Consider the following 26,397-nt stretch of genomic DNA (forward strand, 5'->3'; position numbering starts at 1 on the left):
TAATTTTGTGTAGGCCTACAGGTTAGAATTCCACTTCAGATCAATATCAATCAGGAAGAATGCGCCGACTTGAAAGATTCCCTTTAAGCGTAGAAAACTGATAGGGCAGCAGCCACCCTGATCTCCTGAATGTATGTGATATCTGTTGTAACAAAAGCTAAGAGGAAATGTTCAGTCAGAACTATTACTTTGTGGCCAAGATACCCAAAGATGCAGTTAACAATCGAACATTAATTTGTGAATTCAAAAAAGCCCCCTCAACAGAGATTATGCTGCCATAGTCACAATATGAAATCAGACTCCGATTAAAGGAAGTTGTGCTTTGCAAAAAAAAACGGGACCAGTTTGATCTCATATTTCAATTCTAAAACCAAGTTCCACTTTTATTTAAGTCAGCATAACAGAATTCGAGGTTTTCTGCGATAAACTGCATACATGATTTTGCATCTTTCAATCCGGTGTATGTAGCTTTCCTAGAATCACTACATCAAATTACAGTCCTGCGTTTCCTTCTGAGATTCAGAAGTCATCAAGAGCTATAAAATAATCTGTAGTGGAAACAATTTCCGAAAAAACAAAAAAGTTGAAAGTCCATTTTGGTGGGGACAAAGCAACATTTATTCATAGGAGAAAAAAAAAACAAAGCAGTGTATGCAAAATGTGTGGCAATAAATACAGTAAAAAGTAAACTTGCAAGGCTAAAATATGGCACATACAATAGGTAAATGCACTGTCGAAATTTAGATCAGATAATGTTGTACACGCTTCCTATATTCCACATCTGGTTAGATTTGGCCAGGTTACAGATAGTGGTTAAAAACAAGTTCAAAAGAGCAATTACATACTTCAACTTTGCAATTTACATTTTAGCAGTCTTTAGTTTACTAAATTCCAGCACAGCTTAAAATTTAGTCTGTGGATCAAAATCTAAATACATAAGGAACATTAAAAACATTTAATCTGGAAACCAGATTCTAAAACGTATCAAGACTCAAAAAATAAAGTTTTTAAAATTTGTATGAAACAGTTGCAAAAAAAAGAAAAAAAGTTTAGTTGGCTATACAAAGAATTCACCCGCCGAAACGTTCCTGTTTGACTTTGTATGCATTTATTGATTATGCTGCTGAATAAAAAAAATAAACCTTGCAGCACCAAAGGCAACTATAGGTTCATTAAAAAAAGAGGCAGGAAAAGGGAATGTATGGAATGCAATATTTCTTGGAGTATGTTAAGCATTATAGTGTGTAAGGAAGGCAGGTAAGAAGTACAAGGCTACATTGGTCTTCATTGAATAAAATAAGAACTAATACTGATTAATCCATGCACATCTAATAATCAATGCCTTGGTCACTGTACTGGCCGTGATAATCCCTTGGGTAGTCATCTGGATACTCGCCCGGATAATCATCAGGGTACTCAGCCTGATAATCGCTATCACTGATTTCAGACCCATTCGTTCCAGTCCCCTGGCTTCCGTTGTGAATGACTGGTTCTGTAGGTGCAGCGCAGTACTTGGGGTCGTACACTTGCCGACCAAGGCCATATACACTCATTCCTTTTTGGGACGCTACTTTGTTGGTGCCCATTTGCAGTGAAATAGTGGAGTTGTCTATTGGTTGTAAAATCCCCTTCTGGTCGTAGATATCTCGCCTGGTTCCTGGTGCAGACATGCCGGCCTACGGAAGGTAAAGGAACAGATTTAAGAGTAAAGACTAACCAAGAAATGTAGGTGACAAAACAAAAGTCTAAAGCCAAGCCATCATCAATAATCCATCTTCAACCCCATCAACTCCTATAAAGCAAAACATTTTGAAACAACTTTATGTTATTAAATGCCTATACCAGAGTGCATGTTGGTTAGGCCGTAACAAGACGGCATCAGATCACACACCCAGAATATATAATGGACAGTATCTCCTGGTCATGTTCTAAATGAAGAAACCTAATGCCTTCTGAATACAGACCACAAGAGCTAAAAACCGTTGGAAGAAGAAAGCAGGCCTTGCAGGCCAAGCACCCAGCCTTTATTAAGCGCCTCAATGAGCAAACGGAAGCGCATTTCACAAAATGATCTTGATGGCTCTATTCGAAGAAACATCCAGTCTGTGGGAAACGAAAGCACACAGATTTTAAATACATGGGCTAGTGCTAAGACACAGCAGACGAGAGATGCAAAGTTCTACATTCCAGAAACGTAATTAGTTGTGTCTGGAAAGGAAAATGTCACTTACCCAGTGTACATCTGTTCGTGGCATTAGTCGCTGCAGATTCACATGCTGTGCACAGTCCGCCATCTGGTGTTGGGCTCGGAGTGTTACAAGTTGTTTTTCTTCGAAGAAGTCTTTTCGAGTCACGAGACCGAGGGACTCCTCCCATTTCGAGTCCATTGCGCATGGGCGTCGACTCCATCTTAGATTGTTTTGCCCGCAGAGGGTGAGGTAGGAGTTGTGTATGCTAGTAATAGCGCCCATGCAATGGAGTGAATGCGTATGTACATAATAAAGTTTTAAGTAATATATTTACAAATGTACAAATGTTTAAGATCTACTTCTAAACGGCTACAGGCTCCCGGGGAGGCGGGTGGGCGCATGTGAATCTGCAGCGACTAATGCCACGAACAGATGTACACTGGGTAAGTGACATTTTCCGTTCGATGGCATGTGTAGCTGCAGATACACATGCTGTGCATAGACTAGTAAGCAGTTATCTCCCCAAAAGCGGTGGTTCAGCCTGTAGGAGTTGAAGTAGTTTGAAATAATGTTCTTAATACAGCTTGACCTACTGTTGCTTGTTGTGCAGTTAGCACATCTACACATTAGTGCTTGGTAAATGTATGAGGCGTAGACCATGTTGCTGCCTTACATATTTCGTTCATTGGAATATTTCCTAGAAAGGCCATGGTAGCACCTTTCTTTCTGGTTGAGTGTGCCTTTGGTGTAATAGGCAGTTCTCTTTTAGCTTTAAGATAGCAGGTTTGAATGCACCTAACTATCCATCTAGCAATGCCTTGTTTTGAAATTGGATTTCCTGTATGAGGTTTTTGAAAGGCAACAAATAATTGTTTTGTCTTTCGAATTAGTTTTGTTCTGTCAATGTAGTACATTAGTGCTCTTTTGATGTCTAATGTATGTAGTGCTCTTTCGGCTACAGAATCTGGCTGTGGAAAGAACACTGGTAATTCTACCGTTTGATTTAGGTGGAACGGTGAAATTACTTTTGGTAAAAATGTAGGATTGGTCCGTAGAAAAACTTTATTTTTGTGTATTTGAATAAATGGTTCTTGAATGGTAAATGCTTGAATCTCACTCACTCTTCTTAGAGATGTGATGGCACTTAAAAATGCAACTTTCCACGTTAAGTATTGCATTTCACAAGAGTGCATGGGCTCAAAAGGTGGACCCATGAGTCGTGTCAGGACAATGTTGAGGTTCCATGAAGGAACTGGTGGTGTTCTTGGTGGTATAATTCTCTTTAGGCCTTCCATAAACGCCTTTATGACTGGTATCCTAAACAATGAAATTGAGTGTGTAATTTGTAGGTAAGCCGAAATTGCCGTAAGATGTATTTTAATGGAAGAGAAAGCTAGGTTAGATTTTTGCAAATGTAGTAAGTATCCTACTATTTCTTTTGCAGATGCGTGTAAAGGTTGAATTTGATTATTATGGCAGTAATAAACAAATCTTTTCCACTTATTTGCATAGCAGTGTCTAGTGGTAGGTTTTCTAGCTTGTTTTATGACCTCCATACATTCCTGTGTGAGGTCTAAGTGCCCGAATTCTAGGATTTCAGGAGCCAAATTGCTAGATTCAACAATGCTGGATTTGGATGTCGGATCTGTTGTTTGTGTTGTGTTAACAGATCTGGTCTGTTGGGTAGTTTGACATGAGGTACTACTGAAAGGTCTAGTAGTGTTGTGTACCAAGGTTGCCTTGCCCATGTTGGTGCTATTAGTATGAGTTTGTTTTGACTCAACCTGTTTACTAGATATGGAAGGAGAAGGAGAGGGAGAGGGAGAGGGGGAAAAGCGTACGCAAATATCCCTGACCAGTTCATCCATAGTGCATTGCCTTGGGATTGATCTTGTGGGTACCTGGATGCGAAGTTTTGTCATTTTGAGTTTTCTTTTGTTGCAAATAGATCTATTTGAGGTGTTCCCCAAATTTGAAAGTAATCGTTTAGTATTTGGGGGTGAATTTCCCATTCGTGGGTTTGTTGTTGGTAATCGAGAGAGATTGTCTGCCAACTGGTTCTGAATCCCTGGAATAAATTGTGCTATTAGGCGAATGTGGTTGTGAATCGCCCAATGCCATATTTTTTGTGTTAGGAGGCACAACTATGTCGAATGTGTCCCTCCTTGTTTGTTTAGATAATACATTGTTGTCATGTTGTCTGTTTTGACAAGAATGTATTTGTGGGTTATTATGGGTTGAAATGCTTTCAGCGCTAGAAATCCTGCTAACAGTTCTAAGTGATTTATGTGAAACTGCCTTTGATGTATGTCCCATTGTCCTTGGATGCTGTGTTGATTGAGGTGTGCTCCCCACCCTGTCATGGAAGCATCCGTCGTTATGACGTATTGTGGCAGTGGGTCTTGGAAAGGCCGCCCTCTGTTTAAATTTGTACTGTTCCACCATAGAAGCAAGATGTATGTTTGGCGGTCTATCAACACCAGATCTAGAAGTTGACCCTGTGCTTGTGACCATTGTGATGCTAGGCACTGTTGTAAGGGCCGCATGTGCAATCTTGCGTTTGGGACAATGGCTATGCATGAAGACATCATGCCTAGGAGTTTCATTACCATTTTGACTTGTATCTTTTGTGTTGGATACATGGCCTGTATTACCTTGTGAAATGTTTGAACCCTTTGTGGACTTGGAGTGGCAATCCCTTTTGCTGTGTTGATTGTCGCTCCTAAGTATTGCTGTGTTTGACACAGCAAAAGGTGTGACTTCGCGTAGTTGATCGAGAAACCTAGCCTGTGAAGGGTCTGTATGACGTAGTTTGTGTGCTGTGAACATTGTCTTAGCGTGTTGGTTTTGATTAACCAGTCGTCTAAGTACGGGAACACATGTATTTGCTGCCTTCTGATATGTGCAGCTACTACCGCCAGGCATTTTGTAAAAACTCTTGGCGCAGCTGTTATTCCGAATGGCAACACTTTGAATTGGTAATGTAGTCCTTGGAATACGAACCTTAGGTATTTCCTGTGTGAAGGATGTATTGGTATATGGAAATACGCATCTTTTAGATCTAATGTTGTCATGTAGTCTTGCTGTTTGAGCAGTGGGATTATGTCTTGTAACGTGACCATGTGAAAGTGGTCTGATTTGATGTAGGTAATTTAGTGTTCTGAGATCTAGTATTGGTCTCAGAGTTTTGTCCTTTTTGGGTATTAGAAAGTACAGTGAGTAAACTCCTGTGTTTTTCTGTTGAATTGGAACTAATTCTATTGCGTCCTTTTGTAGCAATGCTTGAACTTCTAGTCCTAGAAGATTTATATGTTGTTTTGACATATTGTGTGTTTTCGGTGGGACGTTTGGAGGGAATTGGCGAAATTCTATGCAATAACCATGCTGGATAATTGCTAAGACCCAAGTGTCTGTTGTTATTTCCTCCCAAAGTTTGTAAAATTGGCTTAGTCTTCCCCCCACAGGTGTTATGTGATGGGGGTGTGTGACTTGTGAGTCACTGCTTATTTTGAGGGGTTTTGGGGCCTTGGAATTTCTCTATTTTTTGGGAATTGGCCCCCTCTAAATTGCCCCCGAAAACCTCCCCTTTGATATTGACCCTGGTAGGTAGGCCTTGTTTGTGAGGTTGTGGTTTCTGTGGGTTGACCTCGAAACCCTCCCCTAAAAGGTGTTTTCCGAAATGTGCCTCTGCTCTGCGGGGAGTAGAGTGCGCCCATGGCTTTGGCTGTATCGGTGTCCTTTTTGAGTTTTTCGATGGCAGTGTCTACCTCCGGCCCAAACAATTGTTGTTCATTAAACGGCATATTGAGCACAGCCTGCTGGATTTCCGGTTTGAACCCAGAAGTGCGAGGCCATACGTGCCTTCGTATTGTGACTGCAGTGTTTATTGTCCTTGCAGCTGTATCTGCTGCATCCATGGAAGACCGTATCTGATTATTTGAGATACTTTGTCCCTCTTCCACCACCTGTTGCGCTCTTTTTTGGAACTCCTTGGGTAAGTGTTCGATGAAATGTTGCATTTCATCCCAGTGAGCCCTGTCGTATCTTGCCAAAAGTGCTTGTGAATTGGCAATACGCCACTGATTTGCTGCTTGTGCTGCATCCCTTTTTCCCACGGCATCAAATTTGCGGCTCTCCTTGTCTGGAGGTGGTGCGTCGCCTGAGGTATGAGAGTTGGCTCTCTTACGAGCTGCCCCCACAACTACTGAGTCTGGTGTTAGTTGTGTTGTAATATATATTGGATCTGTGGGCGGTGGCTTATATTTTTTCTCCACCCTTGGAGTTATGGCTCTGCCTTTAACTGGATCCTGAAAAATTTGTTTTGAATGTCTTAGCATTCCTGGGAGCATGGGAAGGCATTGATACTGGCTATGGGTGGAGGATAGGGTGTTAAAGAGAAAGTCATCCTCAATTGGTTCAGAATGTAAGGAGACATTGTGAAACTCGGCTGCCCTTGCGACCACCTGTGTATAGGATGTACTGTCCTCAGGTGGTGACGGTTTTGTAGGATAAGAGTCTGGGCTATTGTCAGACACTGGAGCATCGTAGTGGTCCCATGCATCGGGATCATCCTGACTCACTGTGGTATGAGCTGGTGAGTGCATCAGTGGTGGAGTGGTTGCTGGTGATGCATGTATTGATGGTGGTGGAGACGGTGGTGGGGTTGTTTTCCTTGCCACCTTTGCATGTGGTTGCTTGTCCTTTTGTTGAAAGGCAAGTTTCCTTTTTATTTTGATTGGGGGAAGAGTGGTTATCTTCCCTGTGTCCTCATGAATATGAAGCCTTCTTTGTGTGTAGTCAGGCTCTACAGCTTGAAGCTCCTCTCCAAATCTGTGTAATTGGGAGGTTAATCCATGTTCCTCTGTATAGGAACTAGTTTTCGGCTCCGAGGCTGGCTGTTTCGGAACCGAAACCTTTTCGGAAGTCTTTTTAGGCTCCGAAGAAACCTTCTTTGTTTTCGGCGTGGTGTCTCGGTGCCGAAATTCTTCGGTGCCGCTGTCTCTGTGCCGAAGTTTCTCGGAGCCGCTGTCTCGGCTCCGAGGTTGCTGTGTGGCGGTATCTCGACCGGAGTCGGATGACTTCGACACCAGCGTGCCCTTTTTCGGTGCCTTGGATGGGTCACCTAGTTTTCGGGTTAAGCCATGGCCTGTTGGCGGTGGCGTCCCCTGGGCTTTTGTGGACTTCTCGTGAGTCTTGCTTTTCGACGTCTTACTCCCAGTTTGGTGTGTTTCTTCAGAATCCAACTCGCGGATGGAGAAAGCTTCTTCTTCCTCCTCGAAGCGTTCTTGACCTGTCGGCGTGGACGCCATTTGCAGTCTCCTGGCTCTTCGGTCTCTCAGCTTCTTCCTCGACCGAAACGCTCGACAGGCTTCACAAGTATCCTCCTTGTGCTCGGGGGACAAGCACAAGTTACAGACCAGATGGTGATCCGTATACGGATACTTGTGATGGCATTTTGGGCAGAAGCGGAATGGGGTCCGTTCCATGAGCCTTGAAGTCGCACGTGGCCGGGCCGACCAGGCCCCGACGGGGGATCGAAGAAAACCCGAAGGGCCACTGGAGCTCTTCAGAATTCGGTGTCGATTTGTTCTAACTAACCCGATACCGAACGCAAACAATACCGACGTTTTTTTCCGAGATTCTAACTAACTTTCCGACCCGAAACACGGAGCGAAAAGGAACACGTCCGAACCCGATGGCGGAAAAAAAACAATCTAAGATGGAGTCGACGCCCATGCGCAATGGACTCGAAATGGGAGGAGTCCATGGTCTCGTGACTCTAAAAGACTTCTTCGAAGAAAAACAACTTGTAACACTCCGAGCCCAACACCAGATGGCGGACTGTGCACAGCATGTGTATCTGCAGCTACACACGCCATCGAACACACTATTACATTGATGTTTTCCGGTAACACCTTTAGATGCCAGTTTTACAGTAGACGTCTTCAAACCAGGAAAGAAAATGAACTGCAAAAGAGGCATAAGGAAAACTCCTAATATAACTATGGCATTTCTCCACAAGAAAGGTGGTCAGTCCCAGCTAAGAATAGAAGAGCAAAAGTGTAAGAGCAATACATTGCGATAGTACAGTGTTCAGTGCTTTATAAACCAAGGTTGAGGCATATTAGTATAAAATATGAGGATAAAATCACTCCATTGCACAGGGGCCAGCACAGAAAAAGCATTCCTACCAAGTGTGAGCCTTCAAAACATGAACATGCAGAGGCATATGGTGCACAGAGGGTGTTTATGTATTTGAACATTATCTGGGGAGACAACAAGCAAAATATCTGCAACAGCTGACATGACTATGGCCAATTCACAACATTTTAAAGATGATGTGCACCTGTATGGGCAGTGAGATAACTTAAGAAAGAGCGGTGCAGATGAAGCAGGGAGGAGTCAATCATCACTAGCTGAGGAGTGTAATGAATAGTGCATTAAAATTAATCATTAAGAAGGAGTGAAATACCGGAGTAAAGCTATTAAAGTGGGTGGGATTGGTGCAATGTCAGTCAGTGGGCAAGGAGACTGATTGTCAAATTTAGATCACCCCTACAAGCGCAGTTTACTTTTCAGAGTAATATTACACTGCTACCTTTAAGTTACTCTTCTCAGCAGGGCTTTCATGCCCTGCAGAATGGTAACTGGTTGCAGCAAGGGGCTTCTAAGTAGGACTTACCACCCAAAGCACCATTGACACAGGTGCTGTTGATTCTAAAGAGATCAACATTAAACCGTTTTGAAGCCCTGGCAGATATAGATTGACTTGATCAGTCCGTTGTGCCTGATTCTTACTGTCACTCTGCCCAGGTGGGTGGGTGCCTAGACAGGGCATATTCTGCCCCTTCTCTCAAGTTGATCTCCTGGAATGTGGCAGGGCTACTGTCTAAGTTGGCCTGCCCAGGGTAGTATGCATATATTCATTCCTATGTGTGTTCATTTCAAGAAACCTAGTACCCCACACCTTTTCACCACGCAGGATTTACCACATATTCCCAGGACGCTGTTACTACTTGAAGAGGTAGACTATCAGGGGTGTCAAAATACGGATCAAAACTACTGTATTATGCAATATTCAAGGAAACAAGTTAGGCTCACCCAATTTGATAGACGTTAGCATGTCTTTTCTGCATAAAGACATTTATAATGTCAATAACGTATATTGTAGACCTACAGGCAACAGAGTTAGGGTAATTAAGTTGTTTTCCTCGCACTCCGCAGCTCTTGAAGGTGGAGGTTTTAAAAATCGTGGGAGACAACCACAATTGTCAATTCAAACCACTTGATGTTAGCATAGAGCATTACTTAACTGAGGAAGACCTCCTTTGGTCCATTCAAAAGTTAGTGATCCCACCCTGTTAAAAAAAAAAAAAAAAAAAAAAGTCCCCATTGGCTATACAACTAAACGCATTTATGTTGAACCAGGGTCTAGGATCCTATCATGGCAGATCCAATTCTAATAGGGAGGTGTGAGAAGGTAGCCTCTTTCTAGCCTTGTTACCCCCACTTTTGGCCTGTTTGTGAGTGTATGTCAGGGTGTTTGTCACTGTTTTCACTGTCTCACTGGGATCCTGATAGCCAGGCCTCAGTGCTCATAGTGAAAACACCATGTTTTCAGTATGGTTGTTATGTGTCACTGGGATCCTGCTAGTCAGGACCCCAGTGCTCATAGGTTTGTGGCCTATATGTATGTGTCACTGGGACCCTGTCACACAGGGCCCCAGTCCTCATAGGTGTGCATGTATATGTTCCCTGTGTGGTGCCTAACTGTCTCACTGAGGCTCTGCTAACCAGAACCTCAGTGGTTATGCTCTCTCATTACTTTTAAATTGTCACTAACAGGCTAGTGACCATTTTTACCAATTTACATTGGCTTACTGGAACACCCTTATAATTCCCTAGTATATGGTACTGAGGTACCCAGGGTATTGGGGTTCCAGGAGATCCCTATGGGCTGCAGCATTTCTTTTGCCACCCATAGGGAGCTCTGACAATTCTTACACAGGCCTGCCACTGCAGCCTGAGTGAAATAACGTCCATGTTATTTCACAGCCATTTTACACTGCACTTAAGTAACTTATAAGTCACCTATATGTCTAACCTTTACCTAGTAAAGGTTAGGTGCAAAGTTACTTAGTGTGAGGGCACCCTGGCACTAGCCAAGGTGCCCCCACATTGTTCAGAGCCAATTCCCTGAACTTTGTGAGTGCGGGATCACCATTACACGCGTGCACTACATATAGGCTACCTATATGTAGCTTCACTATGGTAACTCCGAATATGGCCATGTAACATGTCTATGATCATGGAATTGCCCCCTCTATGCCATCCTGGCGTTGTTGGTACAATTCCATGATCCCAGTGGTCTGTAGCACAGACCCTGGTACTGCCAGACTGCCCTTCCTGGGGTTTCACTGCAGCTGCTGCTGCTGCCAACCCCTCAGACAGGCAGCTGCCCTCCTGGGGTCCAGCCAGGCCTGGCCCAGGATGGCAGAACAAAGAACTTCCTCTGAGAGAGGGTGTGACACCCTCTCCCTTTGGAAAATGGTGTGAAGGCAGGGGAGGAGTAGCCTCCCCCAGCCTCTGGAAATGCTTTGTTGGGCACAGATGTGCCCAATTCTGCATAAGCCAGTCTACACCGGTTCAGGGACCCCTTAGCCCCTGCTCTGGCGCGAAACTGGACAAAGGAAAGGGGAGTGACCACTCCCCTGACCTGCACCTCCCCTGGGAGGTGTCCAGAGCTCCTCCAGTGTGCTCCAGACCTCTGCCATCTTGGAGACAGAGGTGCTGCTGGCACACTGGACTGCTCTGAGCGGCCAGTGCCACCAGGTGACGTCAGACACTCCTGCTGATAGGCTCCTTCAGGTGTTAGTAGCCTTTCCTCTCTCCTAGGTAGCCAAACCCTCTTTTCTGGCTATTTAGGGTCTCTGTCTCTGGGGAAACTTTAGATAACGAATGCATGAGCTCAGCCGAGTTCCTCTGCATCTCCCTCTTCACCTTCTGATAAGGAATCGACCGCTGACCGCGCTGGAAGCCTGCAAACCTGCAACATAGTAGCAAAGACGACTACTGCAACTCTGTAACGCTGATCCTGCCGCCTTCTCGACTGTTTTCCTGCTTGTGCATGCTGTGGGGGTAGCCTGCCTCCTCTCTGCACCAGAAGCTCCGAAGAAATCTCCTGTGGGTCGACGGAATCTTCCCCCTGCAACCGCAGGCACCAAAAAGCTGCATTACCGGTCCCTTGGGTCTCCTCTCAGCACGACGAGCGAGGTCCCTCGAATCCAGCGACGCTGTCCAAGTGACCCCCACAGTCCAGTGACTCTTCAGCCCAAGTTTGGTGGAGGTAAGTCCTTGCCTCACCTCGCTGGGCTGCATTGCTGGGAACCGCGACTTTGCAGCTACTCCGGCCTCTGTGCACTTCCGGCGGAAATCCTTCATGCACAGCCAAGCCTGGGTCCACGGCACTCTAACCTGCATTGCACGACTTTCTAAGTTGGTCTCCGGCGACGTGGGACTCCTTTGTGCAACTTCGGCGAGCACCGTTTCACGCATCCTCGTAGTGCCTGTTTCTGGCACTTCTCCGGGTGCTACCTGCTTCAGTGAGGGTTCTTTGTCTTGCTCGACGTCCCCTCTCTCTGCAGGTCCAATGTGCGACCTCCTGGTCCCTCCTGGGCCCCAGCAGCGTCCAAAAACACCAAACACACGATTTGCGTGTAGCAAGGCTTGTTGGCGTCCTTCCGGCGGGAAAACACTTCTGCACGACTCTCCATGGCGAGAGGGATCCGTCCACCAAAGGGGAAGTCTCTAGCCCTTTTCGTTCCTGCAGAAACCTCAGCTTCTTCTGTCCAGTCGAAGCTTCTTTGCACCCGCAGCTGGCATTTCCTGGGCATCTGCCCATCTCCGACTTGCTTGTGACTTTTGGACTTGGTCCCCTTGTTCCACAGGTACCCTAGATTGGAAATCCACAGTTGTTGCATTGCTGGTTTGTGTCTTTCCTGCATTATTCCTCTAACACAACTCTTTTGTCCTTAGGGGAACTTTAGTGCACTTTGCACTCACTTTTAAGGGTCTTGGGGAGGGTTATTTTTCTAACTCTCACTATTTTCTAATAGTCCCAGCGACCCTCTACAAGGTCACATAGGTTTGGGGTCCATTCGTGGTTCACATTCCACTTTTGGAGTATATGGTTTGTGTTGCCCCTATCCCTATGTTTCCCCATTGCATCCTATTGTAACTATACATTGTTTGCACTGTTTTCTAAGACTATACTGCATATTTTTGCTCTGGTGTATATATATCTTGTGTATATTTCCTATCCTCTCACTGAGGGTACACTCTAAGATACTTTGGCATATTGTCATAAAAATAAAGTACCTTTATTTTTAGTATAACTGTGTATTGTGTTTTCTTATGATATTGTGCATATGACACTAAGTGGTACTGTAGTAGCTTCACACGTCTCCTAGTTCAGCCTAAGCTGCTCTGCTAAGCTACCATTATCTATCAGCCTAAGCTGCTAGACACCCTATACACTAATAAGGGATAACTGGGCCTGGTGCAAGGTGCAAGTACCCCTTGGTACTCACTACAAGCCAGTCCAGCCTCCTACAGGAGGGCAACGAGACGTTCAACTGTCCACAGAGCACAAGTCAGAATATGTTTTGCTAGATGTTTGGCTTTGGCCGAAACTAATTGATATGGTTGTTATACCCTGCCAAGACACCAACCATGATGTGCTAGCCCTTAATATATCATTGGTCGCTGATGCTCCGGCTAATCTTGATGAACGCTTCAATAGAATACTAACCATGACCACCAATAGGCACAGGTTTAAATGGAGGTCTTTGCCCCAATCCAAGATATCAGTTGAACAACTATATAGATTAGCTGCTGATGGTATATGAGGATAGTACCATTATAAGAACTGCCACTGGAGAAGGGGGAGGTTCTGACCAACATTAGTACTCTACAATCAGCTGTATTTGAAACCAAGTCACTTTTTCTAGGTGGAAATAAGACAGTCAGTTAAGAGACGTACTCCGCCCACCTGGTACAACAGGCAGTGCAGCAGAAATGGAATGGCCATCAAACACCAAGACAGGTAGCTGAAACAGGTAACAAGGAGGGTGCACAAAAACACCCTGCAGGCAGCAAAGAGATTGGGAACATTGGAAAGGGGAGGGGTTTGATGGTCACAGCAAAAAATAGTGACCATCGCTCTTTTTTGGAGCAATGTCTCTACAGGCAGTGTTGAAGGTTTTTGCCCTATTGAAAATCATATTACGATGTCTGACTGGGTTGCTAATTTTTCAAAATTGTACTCTACTGCTAAGAGTAAAGCCGCTGTGCAGGTTTTAAGTAACTCATGCATTGGCAGCTCTAATAGAACCCAACTGGTGATCGAGCCTCCTCCACTGCCAGGCGACCAAAAGGATGTTGCAGACTTTAGCCCTGAGGAAATCAGACATTCCATATGTTAAATTGTTCTTCATATGCACTGGGGCATGACAAGGTATTGGGGGATCTTTTTTGGATGGGATTAAAATCTGGTGCCCCTATTTTTCCTCTAATTTTCAGTGCTATAATGAAGGGCCCCGCCCCCCCCATTCCACCAACTTGGGCTGGGGCAGAGATTTTTCCAATTTTCAAAAAGGGCTTGTGCGACCTCCCCTGTAACTATGAGCCTTATTGATAGTTCCCAAAAGCTTTCGGCCGGGGTAATTTAGGGCAGATTGCAAAATTGGAGGACTGCCAAAGAAATATTGACCCCCCCCCCCCCCACTACAAGCGGACTTATAGAACGTAGTAGTACTGTTGACCAGATCTTTCGACTCCAGCTGTTGCACTAGAAGACTTTAGGGGTGGGCGCCTCTAAGTGGTCTTCGTAGACTTAAGTTCTGCGTTTGACCTCATTCCCCGACCCACTCTGGCAGATTTTGTCTGACATAAGGGTCCCATGACACCTACTGGATAAGATTTAGAGACTCCACGACAATAACTTTACACAAGTAAGATGTGGGAGATGACTGATCCATTACCAGTTAATAGATGCATCTACCCTATTTACGATGTTAACGATCTGGTTACCTTTGTGGATCCTTGCGTCTGACGCCACACGTCTTGCAAACATCAGGGTGCCTGCCCTGATGATCACAAATGATACACTGTTTCTTTCCAAATTGAATGTATGATGGAACAACAAATGCTGGACCTACGCATGCCTGAACAACGCAGTCGGAACAAAGTCTGCATTGTTACCACAAATGCCTTTACCACTCATGCCTTTACAATTATTTTTCGTTGTAAAAGCATGCCTAGTAAAGACATGTGTGGGAATGGCATGCGTGGCTCTAGCATGCAAACCCCCCACCTGCCCCAAGGATCAGAAATACCCCACCCCTAATACAAAAAATACCCTGACCCCCCCACCCCTAAAACAAAATTACCCAATACCTCCCACCCACCCTGAGCCCTAAACCCTTCCCCGACCTCCACCTGCCCTAAAAACAACTGACCCCACCCCTAAAAATCAGAACTACCCCGACCTCCCACCCCCAAAAACCAGAACTACCTTGATTTTACCTCAGCCCCTAAAAAAACAAACCACCCTGATCCCACCCCTAAAAACCCGAAATACCCTGATCCACCCAACCCGCCCCTAAATAAAAATAAAAATAATTAAAGATTACGCCAACCCCTTAATCCACCCACACCCCTAAAATCTACCCACCAACCCAGCCTAAGCCCCACTTACCTGACAGAGTCCTCTCCTGATGTACTCTCCCTTTTTCTCTGCCTTAACCACCCATGTGCGTTGTTCAGCATATGCGTGGTTAAGGCAGAGAAAAAGGGAGTTGATGTTAACACAAGAGTGGTTCCGCTTGCTTTAACAACGTAGTCGCAATTCCAGACATTTCCCTTCCAAAACACCTATGGGGCTTTTGACCAGTTTTGGAAGGTAAGGGACCTAGACATCAATATTGACTTAACTAAATATATGGTCTTTAACCAATGCCTCTCTACTCGCTCCAGTCCCATGCCGAGTGTCTCCTCTGGAGCACATCCACACCTTATACTATCTGGCCATTACCATAACTGAGCATTTTGACAGGCAAATCCATATTGCAAAGAGCAAACTCAAACTAGGGCAAACATCTGTGGGTATAGTGAAAATGAACAAAGGCTCCCAATATCACCGGCACTCTAAATTTATAATCGTCAGGCCCTCAGAACTGCCCTGTTTGGTGTAGAGCTATAGGCCCCTCCATGGTTACAGTCGAAAGCTGCTTCATGCGCCAAGTGACTGGTCTTCCCATCAGTACACAACTACGTTCCCTGAGCCTAGATCTGGGGCTAAGCAGCATTGCAGACAGGACTAGTGTAAGGCCCATCCTGGCGTGAACCTGAGCCAAGTGGCAGTCAGTAATAACTCGAAAGAATCACTAGGTCATACTTTTCTGCCCCACTTACCAGAGTATTAGGGAAAAAATGGATTTTACCACTATTTCAGAGAATAGGGGTCAGGGGCTAGAGAGAGGCTCTACAAATTCTAAAAACTGATACAAGTCTTTGCGCTCCCTTGATTTCTGCAGGCTATGTGGAGGATCTGGAGAAAAAGTGTGTTCTAATGTGTGCTGTAAGATAATAAGGATCTATTAATTATATAATTACTTGTGCCTGTTTCGAGCCTTTTAAACTTTTAAGTGTACCACTTTAAAGCAATACTTAAATTAATGTCTAGGTATTTGTTTAGGATTTTACATTATGTAGATTATATTTATTGCAGCTGACATTTTGGTTTTAATAATTTTGCAGTAATCAGTAATGTTTTTATCCACTTTGATGGCAATCTGCGGAATAAAGTTGTTTTAAGCCAAATCTATTAATATAGTCTGGACACCATCAGCTCTCCAGCGACAGGAATAGCAGTGTAGCTCAAATTTTACTCATATGATTGGTGCAAGCCGTTTTCACCAAAGCAAATTGATTCCTCATAAAAATGGGGTCAGATTTGAAACCGAGGCTTTTTACGAAGTCTATTGGCTGAGGGGAAGTGCCAAAGTCCACAAGTTGTAGAGCACAATGCCAAAGATTAACCTTTCCTCATGTTATCAATATTTGTTCTTGTCCTTACTGAGCTTAAGCCAATGACAACACAATCAGTTTTTAACTGTCGACAAACCGCTTCTAATGCAGTGTCATGATAAGAACGATTAATCATTTGGAATACAATCCGGGAGTCATTGGCATAATAGTATAATAATGTGAGGCAAAGGGATGGATCAAAACAGCAAGAGGCCTAAAATACAGAATATGAAAAGATAAGGTGACAAGGTGGTGCTGTGAGGGGAAAAAAAAGGAAAAGGCACTCATAACCACTTGAGATCTTATCTTTCCGACAAAAAAAGAAAACTATTAGAGCACACTACCATAAACATTGGCATCTTGGATTTCCTTTAGTTTTGGAATTCACAGTGTTAAATGCTGCTGACAAATCTAGTAAAATCAGGGCACTGACCAGGTCAATATCTGCCTTCAAGCTAAGAGCAGCTAAGATTGCAAGTAATGTGTTTTGTGTGCTATGCCTAGGTCCAAAAACAGGTTTAGTGTCATCTTGAATCTCAATGTTTCCCAGAAAATGATAGAAATGCTTGGCATTGTGGTATTTCAACTATCTGGCAACTGCAAAGCGCTAAGTAATAGAATCATAGTGAAGCAAAATAAAATGGTTACTTACTGGTAGGAGTAGTAAAATTCTTCAAGCTGCAAAACTACTCCTACCAGTAAGTAAATATTTCATTTTGCATGCTGTGCATTGATTATAAAGCAGTAGTTCTTCTTGTGGGTAGGCTCGGCCCTTTAGTTTGTGTTTATAAATAAATGTTTCAGCGCACTCTCACTTCTGCCTCCATGATGTGGATGTCCATGCTGTAATGCTTTGTGAAGGTATACTGATAATCATGCAGCTGGACAAATGTCTTCTAGCGCTACACTAGAAAGGACAGTGAATGCAGCTCCCATCTTTCTTGTAAGTGTTGCTCTCCCTGCCTTGTGACAGTATTTTATTGTTTGCACCATCCATCTCACAATAGTTCCTTTGGTGACTGAGGAACCCTTGCTTGCCTGTGCAGAGGAAACAAGGAACTGTTCTCCTTTCCTGATAGGTTGTGTTATTTCCAAGCAGTACATATTTGTCCTTCGGATGTCTAGTGTGAGCAATGCCTCCTCTGCCTATCTTTTAAGTCGTTGGGAAAAAAAAAAAAACAGTATGTGGATGGCCTGGTTAACAGGGAACTTCAGTGCCACCTTTTGTATAGACCTTAGGGTTGTTCATCACTACTTTGTCCTTATGTGTTCTAAGATATGGTTCTTGTGTGGTGATGCTTGTATTTTCACCAGCCCTTCATAGCAAGGTGATAGCAAGGAGGAATTAAGTCTTAAAAGGTTAGGAATCTGTGCTGTGCATTTTGCAACAGCTCAAAGGGTGATATCGTAATTTACGTACATTTAGGTTCCATGGAGGCATACATTTAGGTTTCATGAAGGTGCTACGTTCTTTGCTTCCTCCAGCAAATGTTTTACCATTGGTGTGGTGAAGACCCTTCTCACTAGTATTCCTCTTGTGTATGCTACAATGGTTGGTAGGTGAACTTTGATAGAGGCATAGGAGAGATACTGGGCTACCAGACCATGGAATCCTGTGTCCAAGCCTGTTTTCCTGCTTTGTTGCACCAGTGTAGGAAACATTTTCTTCTTGTTTTTTGTCTTTCTTCTTTAAGAATCTCCATCGCAAGTTGAGGCGACCAAACTGTACTTCCTCAGGAGCCATGCTTCTACACAGAGTATTTGGCTCTGGGTGCAATGCCTGCCCATTGTGGGGCTATCAGAATTAGGATGGCATGCTTCTGTCTGAATTTCTGGATTACCCTTGGTATCAATTGGAATTGGTGGAAAGTTGTTAAGCAAATCTCTGACCATTTTATTGACAGGGCATTTCCCAATGACTCTGGTTGGTAGAACCTATGAGGTTTTGGCATTTGAATTGTGAATAGGTCTATTTGCGGTTATGTGGAAGATCTGCATCAGAATGTCTTGCTTTTTTCTCCCATTTGTGTGTGCTTTCTTTTCTGCTTAGCCTGTCCACTTCTGTATCTTGTTTCCCCAAAAGGGGTATTGCTACTAGTGATATTCTGTTCTTTATCACCCTTGCCATATCTCCTGGGCCATGGAAAATTCATGGACCTCATTTAGGGGCCGCCAGGGGCTGCAGCTGCAACCCCTGGCTTGCCCCTTGCTACACCTGGCACTGCCTTCACAACCCCTGGCCTCAGAGGTGGAAAACGCAGTGCCAGGAACACAGAGGCATCTCATCCTTATGGACGTCAGCTGGGGCTCCACTCTGTTTTCAGTCAATTTTTGTATGACACTAATAGTGAATAATATATTATTCACTATTAGTGTAATGAAAATGTAGTACTATTAGCTTAAATATGCCCTTCCATGGCAGCGGAGGCAAGTAAAAAATGCTTTTAAATGTATGTGTGCGTGCAGGTGAGTGTGTTTATGCGAGAAAGAGTATATCTAAGTGTGAATTTGTGTGTATGTTTAAGTATGTGTGTGTGAGTGAAAGTCTAGGTAAAGGGCATGTGAGGTCACTTCCGCTACCCCTGGCATTTTGGGGAATTGACACCCATAGGTCGATAATGGGCAGGACCTTGTTCATCCCAGTTTGATCAGGTAGTACATAGTCTTTGAGTTGTCTGTTTGAACTAGAACTGTTCTTTTCATTTGATGTTTCTGTAAAGACTTTCAGTGCCAAGAAGACAGTCTTCAGTTCCTGCACATTTATGTGTTGCCCTGCTTCCTCAGAGTGCGAGGCAGCTGACATTTAGTTTGTCCATGTAAGCTCCCCCATCCTATGTGGGATTCTTCAGTTGTGATGGTCTCTGAGGAAGATTGTGGTTTAAATAGTTTCCCCACTGTGAGGTTCTGAAGGTTACACCAACGCATTTCTTTCTGAATCTTGTTTGTAACAACCACTAACTTGTCCCAACTCCCAGTTGCCTGTGACTATTGTTGTTGGATCAGTTCCTGTATTGGTCTCATATCTAGTCTTGCAAGTGGCACTAGGGTAATGCAGGAGGCCATCTTGCCCATCATTTTCTCCACTGTCCTCATCATCCAACATTGCCCAGCTGTTAGAGGTGCGAGTGATCCGTGATCGCTTTGACTCTTGTCCACTAGCCTCACCTTCATTATCTAAGTGAGTTGCAGATAGAACCCAGACACGAAGAAAATGTTCCTGGGGGCAGTGATGATTTTTGATAACTGATGGAGAAACCTAGTGTGTGCAGAACCTTGTTGAACTTATCCTGCACCAGCTGCTTGTCTTCGCTTTCACTAGCCAGTCGTACAAGTATGGGTAGATGTGTAGTCCCCGAGATGCACTGCGACCACAACTAAGCATTTTTGGGACACTTGGAGCTAATTTTAACCCCAATGCTAAGACCATGAATTCGTAGTATGTTTGTTCACCACAAACCTGAGGAACTGTTTTTGTTGTCTGTTTACTGGTATGTGTAGATAGGCGTCCTTGATATCTATGGTTGCCATGTAGTCTCCTTTCCCTGTTAGAGGCACGACTACTTGCAGCACTGTCAGTTTGAAATTTTGCATTTTTATTACCTTTAGTGGCCTTAAAGTCTTGTCTGGTTTAGATACTAGGAAGTCGTTTGAGTACACCCTTGAGGGTTTGGCTGGGGTATACTATTTCCATAGCTTGTTTGCTTAACAAGTCTTCTACTTCCTGATGTAGCCATCGTTTGCTTTCCTTTGTTCTCTTCTTTGGTCGTATTGTTTGTGGCAGCGTTGTAAATTCTATGCACTAGCTGTAACTTATATTTCCCACTCTTTCAGGAATCCTCAAATTCTTCTGTCTACTGTTTAGCAGGGCATTCAAGTGGTTATCCACCACTTCATTGCTGCTGATCGCTCCACTTTTCTGCCCACCACACTCTTGCTTTGTCAGGGGGTGGTCAAATAGATGTGGGAGTGTACACCCTATTGCTGTTGCCACAATAAAGGAATCAGTTGGCATGTTCCCCCATATTTAGGGTGGATCTTGAGAAGAGAAGCAAACTCCTTTTCCACCTTCCCTTGGTGTTATGGCCTTGGATGCAGCTGGTCCTTTAAACGCCTCTCTGTTCTGATCCAGTATGCTGGATAGCATTGGGAGGAATTGGTTCCTCTCCCAGTCAGGTAGCAATGTTTCAAGAAGGAAGCATGCCTCAGACTCCTCCTCTTCCAGCTGAACCTAATAAGCACCTTCAGCTGTCTTGACTGCGTTTTATGCAGAGATGTCATCCAGTGGGGATGGCTTAGATTAACAGGATTCTGCCCCATGATCTGGTGAATCTGCACAGATGTCCTGCCATTTATCAGCTGGCTTTTCCATTTGCAAGAGTTCTTGTTGCTCTTCAATTAGAAGAATTCCTCTTCCATTTAATCTTGTAGATCACGGTTGATGGGAGTTCTCCAGCTCCACTGGTTCTTCTGCCTCACTGTTTTTTCAGAGGAAGTCTGTATCCCTGGAGGGAGGCATTTAATTATTTTTTCTTTTTGATTAGGGCTCACGTTTGGCCTCGAGACGTTTTCTTTTATGCTTTACTTAGACTTCCTTTCAGCATAGAGTTTGGCCTCTTCCTCATATTTTGACATTGAGCCATCTACTTCCAATGCTTTTGATATGTTCCCTATATCTGTGTGATCCTCGATCACTTTCTTACAGTCGTGTTCTTCTCCTTGGGTCTCCTCCCTCTCCTCCAAGATGTCCTCCTGCTCGCTCAGTGGTCTGGGCAACTTTAAGAACTCCTTTTGCCCCTAAGGTGATGACACTCCATACTGTGCCTTCCTTTGTTTGTCTTGACCTAAAGGTCTTTGGCAAAAATTCGGTACATTCGGTTACTCCGTTGGGAGGCAAAGGGTACAAATCTTGTGCATATCCTACTAGGCGTACTCGTGGTGCCACTTCGGGCAGAACCTAAAAAGGGTATGCCCCATGTTCATTCCTCATTCTCAGACCACACAGACCCCGTGAGTTGTCTTAACACCAGAGGAACATGAAACGTGATATCTGCAGTTTTTGTTTGTGCTTTTCCTTTTTTACCAGTCATCAGACATCCTCTTCCCTCAATGGTGGTTTTCAGTGGAAAACTATTTTTCTTTGTGCAGTTCCTTCTACTTCAGAGCTCTACCTTAGGCTCCCAAACCAAACACCGGAAAAAAGAAACTGAAGATGGCAACTGTGTCAAGGGATTTTACGGGCATACATCTGATGTCAATCAAGAAGGAATTGAAGTCCGAATGGTCAGCAACACCCAAAAACAAAAAAATAAAATAAACGCATGTCATTCCAGAAAAGAGTCATTCTGCATACCTGAGGAATCCATAACAGTTTATTTTAAAAAAAAAAAAGATAATTTAGTAACTGGAAAGTAGCTTAAGAATTGCCAATTGAACTGTCAGATAAATGTGAGGTGCAGTAACATTGTTCAAATGCAATATTATCCCTAATGAGCTGGGTTTCTTTTTTAAATAAAAAAGTTTCAATCTAATCAAAGAATTGTTGTGTTAGGATCCACAGATGGAGATCCTCACTATTGAAGGGGCGTTCACTAATGATTTTAAATACTTCTATTTATTAGTGGCATAGGAGATTCTTAGTGAATGGTAATTGTAAGTAAGCATCTTAATGATTTTGAATTTTGCCACACTCAGTTTATAGTCTGATATTTTGTATTGTAGTTTTGCCAGCTTAGTATTTTTATAGAGTTCTCATTTAACCCAGAGAAGTCTGTATTTACCCAACATTACCTTGATAGGGGAGATTAAGTCAAGACCAGCTGTTATGTTCTTACAATATGCTGCACATATTTCTCAAAAATCTAATTAGTTGAAAAAGGCTGATCAAATGTCAACTTAAAATAAGCCCCCACATGTTAAGCAAAAAGAAATTCCAATCCATGGAGTTTTTAGTTAGTGACTAGGGTGGTGAAGGTCTGTTTTGTAATAGAAGTGAACACTCAATGTGGTGATTCGACCAATGAGAAGGCAAAATGGTCAGAGGCTAGAGGGCACAAGCAGGGACAAGGATCCAAACCAAAATATGCCCAGCCTCATGAGTTGTGGGTTGTAAGAACTGCACCCAATTGGAGGAGTTTAGCGAATTGGGCAGTGCAATCACATTATGCACAGAATAGATGTTGACGTGAATCTTGAAATCATCTAGTATAATATGGGTAGCTTAAGCAGAAGCAAATGCTACAATGACATCACAGAAGTGTTTCAACATTGGTATCGGGCAGAAGGAGAGAGGCAAAATAAAGCACTTTTTTGCAAATGTAGCATCTCCATCCCCCTTTTTCTCCCACTACAACCTGAACAGAGAGATTTTTAGTTAGAAAGAGGTAGCTTCTATCGAGGCATGAGAAACCAGTCTTTGAACCATGTTTCAGTAATACAAATAGCAGCTTTGGCTATCAACTGGTTGTAAGTTTCAATAGTATGATATACCAGTGAGCAAGTATTAATACAATATAGCATTTACTAAGGGTTTTTATTGTTTTTTTTTTTTATTTATTTATTAGAACAGCTATTAAACCTGGGTGCAACCACAGTGAAATTGATTTTCAACACAGAGTTGGACATAAAAATTAAGAAATTAAGGAATTGACTTCAACTAGCAAGAGTTTGGCATTGATGAAGATTCATTTTTTTAAAGAAAATTACCTGAAGTGGACAGCATTTTTAAAGAGATCTTTACTGGTTTAATGCTGTCACCAAACACAAGCAGACCCACCTCTAATCTTTCTACCTACACCAAAGTAGCACTAGGGCAACCTGCATGGCTTGCTAGGTTTTACCAAAACTCCAAATAAAAAAGTAAAAAATAAGACAAAGAGGCCAGGTGACTCGCATCTCAGCATGGACAGGCGCAGACTTTCCTTTGGCACACTAGCAGGCCAGTTGTACATTCAGTGTGCTTTTATTGTGTTCCAGGCTTTTGAAGTTGGTGAAAAGGTCAGTAATGAAACTAGACCATCAACCAAGAACACCTGATTTGGGTGCAAGATCCCTCAGCGTGAGTGCATAGCCATGCCAGTCCAGGAGTTTGCTTTCCTTAGTCCTCGATAAAATAATTTGATTGTGTTACCACATAGAAGAAGCACCTGTCTTAGAGACAGGCAAGGGTGCCCTGCACATGAAAGATTAGTCTTTTGCTTAATAATTGCTTGCTTTTCCATTTCTCTAAATTTCCTTTCTGGTTTGGTTTGTAGATTTAGCATGTTCCATGTCCCTTGATTCCATACCTATTTACCAACCTAAGTACAGCATCCTGGGTATTTCCATTGGGCTTTATAATTCCCTGGTTTTGGGTTTCTCCCTCTAGCCCTACTATCCTTTCAAGTAATTCAGCTTAACTTAACCTCTTCTCCCAGGGTATCCAGCCTGAGCATCCAGCTAAAGAGTGGTCTTCCGAGGTAATCCTCCCTCAAACCCAAGGGGTACTCATGACCTTTTAGAATGCTGAGAACTGGGAGATTAATGTAATTATAGTGGAAAAATAGATAAAGACACCTGGCATAGAGAGGCCTAGTCTACACCACAACAAATCTAAATAGGAGGAAAAATCAGACTGACCAATGAGGTCCTTAATAGGAACCGTTGCATGGCTTTTTGAAGTGAGTACAGAAAGAACACGAAAGACCAACAGCCTTAAAATTAAACGAAATTGAGACCATTTGACCTCTAAAAGGAAAGAGATGCACATTCCAGATTTGGTTACCCACTCTCTTCAGTGCCAGGATGGGTACTTTTGTAGACTTCCTTCAATATTATCAATACCATTAAGCAGCTATGTGTTAGGAGTTTGGTGAGTACTTAGCAAATATTGTTTGTGTCTTATGGGTCAACCATGTCTTCTGAGCTCTGTGGCTAGATGAAGGGTGGTTCTTTTTGCCAAAACAGAAGAGTAGGCCTTAGCAAGGACATACTCCATTCCAAGAGGGCCCACACTTATTCCAGAGAAATAACCAACCCCTTGGGCTGTGTGAAGTCTGACGATATGCCTTCAGATTCAGTTTTCAGGTATAAAAAAAACTGAAGGAATATAATGCTATAGTGCAGTAATCATCACATAGGTTGAGGGTATATGGTTTTTTTTTTTTAGGTATCCAAAGACATAAGCATCAAGATTCTACAAGATGGCCTCTTCCACATGTGGAACTGGTGTGGATTCACTGTATGAAGGGACAAATACTACAGCAGCACAGGAACATGTAGTTCCTCCCAAACACTCAACAAGATTAAGAAAACCTCCACAAACTTCCTAAAATAGGTGGAAACCGCATTTTCCAGTGGTCCTTCCCACTGAATAGAAAGATATGGAACAAAGATGCAAGTGCCTAGTTGTGTAATGCAGTAGGATGCAGCAGTGTGCTGTTTGCACACCTCCAAATGCTCTGTCTCCTAATCAGTATGAAATAGTCAAAGATATGACAGCTGCTCCAGACAAATTGTGAATGTGATAAGTGCCAAATACTATTAAAGCATAAGCCAGAATAATTTAGTGCAACACCTTCAGCCATTGTGTCACTCAATTTCAGATGTTTGCTTTTCTTTTTTTACCTTTTACCACCTTAACTATCCCAGAACAGAACTCTCATCATCAAGGTAGACTATGACTGCCCTTCATGACATCAATGATTTTGTTAACTCAAAAGGAGTGATAAAATCTGTTTTGGCAGGTTTCACATTGTTCTAGATTCACATACCTGACTTGCCCCCTTATTGGTGCCCATCTGGAGGCTGATGGTCGTCTGGTCAAACGGTTTGTCCGTTTGCATCTTTGGATCGTAAAGATGTCGCCGGGTCCCATAGGCAGTCATACCTGCCTGACTGGCACACTTGTTAGTGCCCATCTAAGTTCAAAAATAAAATAAATAAAAAGTGAATAACAGTTTGCAATAGTGATCTATATAATAGTAAAACCACTGATAGATTCTGGCAAACGAAACGTTAAGGCAAACAACGATCATCTGTTTTTATTGCAAATTTGGAATAGTCAACTTCCTAAAACACGCACTTTGTTCGGATTGTTTGCAAAATCAGCTACATATAATCTACAATGAGGCAGTAAAATTGCTTTAAACTGCATTATAAGGTATCTCGGCTACCATTTATCTCCAAACCTATATTGTTAAGCATAAAATATATTAGTCTAATGGAATCTTGACAACTCCTACAGCAAAACAGGTTGACAACGGTCTAGTATTTTAGGAGCCCTTCCAACCCTTTGTGTAGCAAAATGCAGTTTACACACACAGATGTTCAACACATTTCAAGGTCTGCATACTTGATGCCATGCTCTGCTGGTAAACACAGATTGTAGAAGAACATTACAAGGTGTACCTCCAGGCACTATAAAAGAAGGGAAAATGAAGCAGAGAGAGAGAGAAGAAAAAAAAAAAAGTACATGACAGCTGTGATCATGGTACTGCAATAATCACTAAAATCTACAAAATAAATGGAGCTTTAGGCACAGGGAGCTAATTGATCAACACCGGAGCATCCATTTAGACTGGCAACTTAATTTCAGTTCTGTTAACATACAGGTGTATTCAGTGGTTTGCCCATCACATGAATACATGTAAGTAGTAGTGTTATTATTTGCACATTGTTGAATGCTATTGCATGCAACCAAATCACCTTATAGCAAAGCATTAAATATTTTACGCAAAAGTATATTATATTAGAGCAAATCATTTATACTTAATGTGTTTTGATAAAACACAATTTATCCAAGTAAGTATCAGCCCGCGTAATCTGTTGTATAGTTGCTAGGTCAACCCCTCGCATAGAACCAACATGTAACCAGTGAAAGCAAAAGTTAAAAAATAGTTGTGGTACGATGTAGTAAACAAATGAATATAGGAATAAAATTAACACAGTACGCTAAGGGCTGTTGGGGAGGGTAAGAGGAGAAAAAGGCAAGTAGTCACTGATCAGGTTGGACAGAACACCAACAGCATTATTAGTTTGTGTTGAGTAGGTAAGATGGTAAAGAAAGCAATAGGAGGGGAAAATGGAGTGCAACAGGTTAAGAAGGGAAACATTTCAATGCAAGACCTTGTATAGAAAGCAGTCA

The 26,397-nt window shown here is 43.1% G+C and overlaps 1 protein-coding gene across 1 annotated transcript in view; it reads right to left on the reverse strand.

Annotated features, from left to right (window-relative positions):
• Positions 1-356: 356 nt before the first annotated feature.
• Positions 357-26,397, reverse strand: part of CNN3 (calponin 3) — a 164,284-nt gene continuing 138,243 nt past the window's right edge. Inside the window, exons 6-7 of the mRNA XM_069231481.1 lie at positions 25,025-25,171; positions 357-1,676 (exon numbers count right to left, since the gene is read on the reverse strand). Coding sequence (XP_069087582.1) covers positions 1,329-1,676; positions 25,025-25,171 — 495 coding nt within the window. The 3' untranslated portion in view covers positions 357-1,328. The remainder of the gene's footprint in view (positions 1,677-25,024; positions 25,172-26,397) is intronic.

The sequence above is a fragment of the Pleurodeles waltl genome, chromosome 4_2, assembly GCF_031143425.1.
Source record: "Pleurodeles waltl isolate 20211129_DDA chromosome 4_2, aPleWal1.hap1.20221129, whole genome shotgun sequence".
NCBI classification, from domain to species: Eukaryota; Metazoa; Chordata; class Amphibia; order Caudata; family Salamandridae; genus Pleurodeles; species Pleurodeles waltl.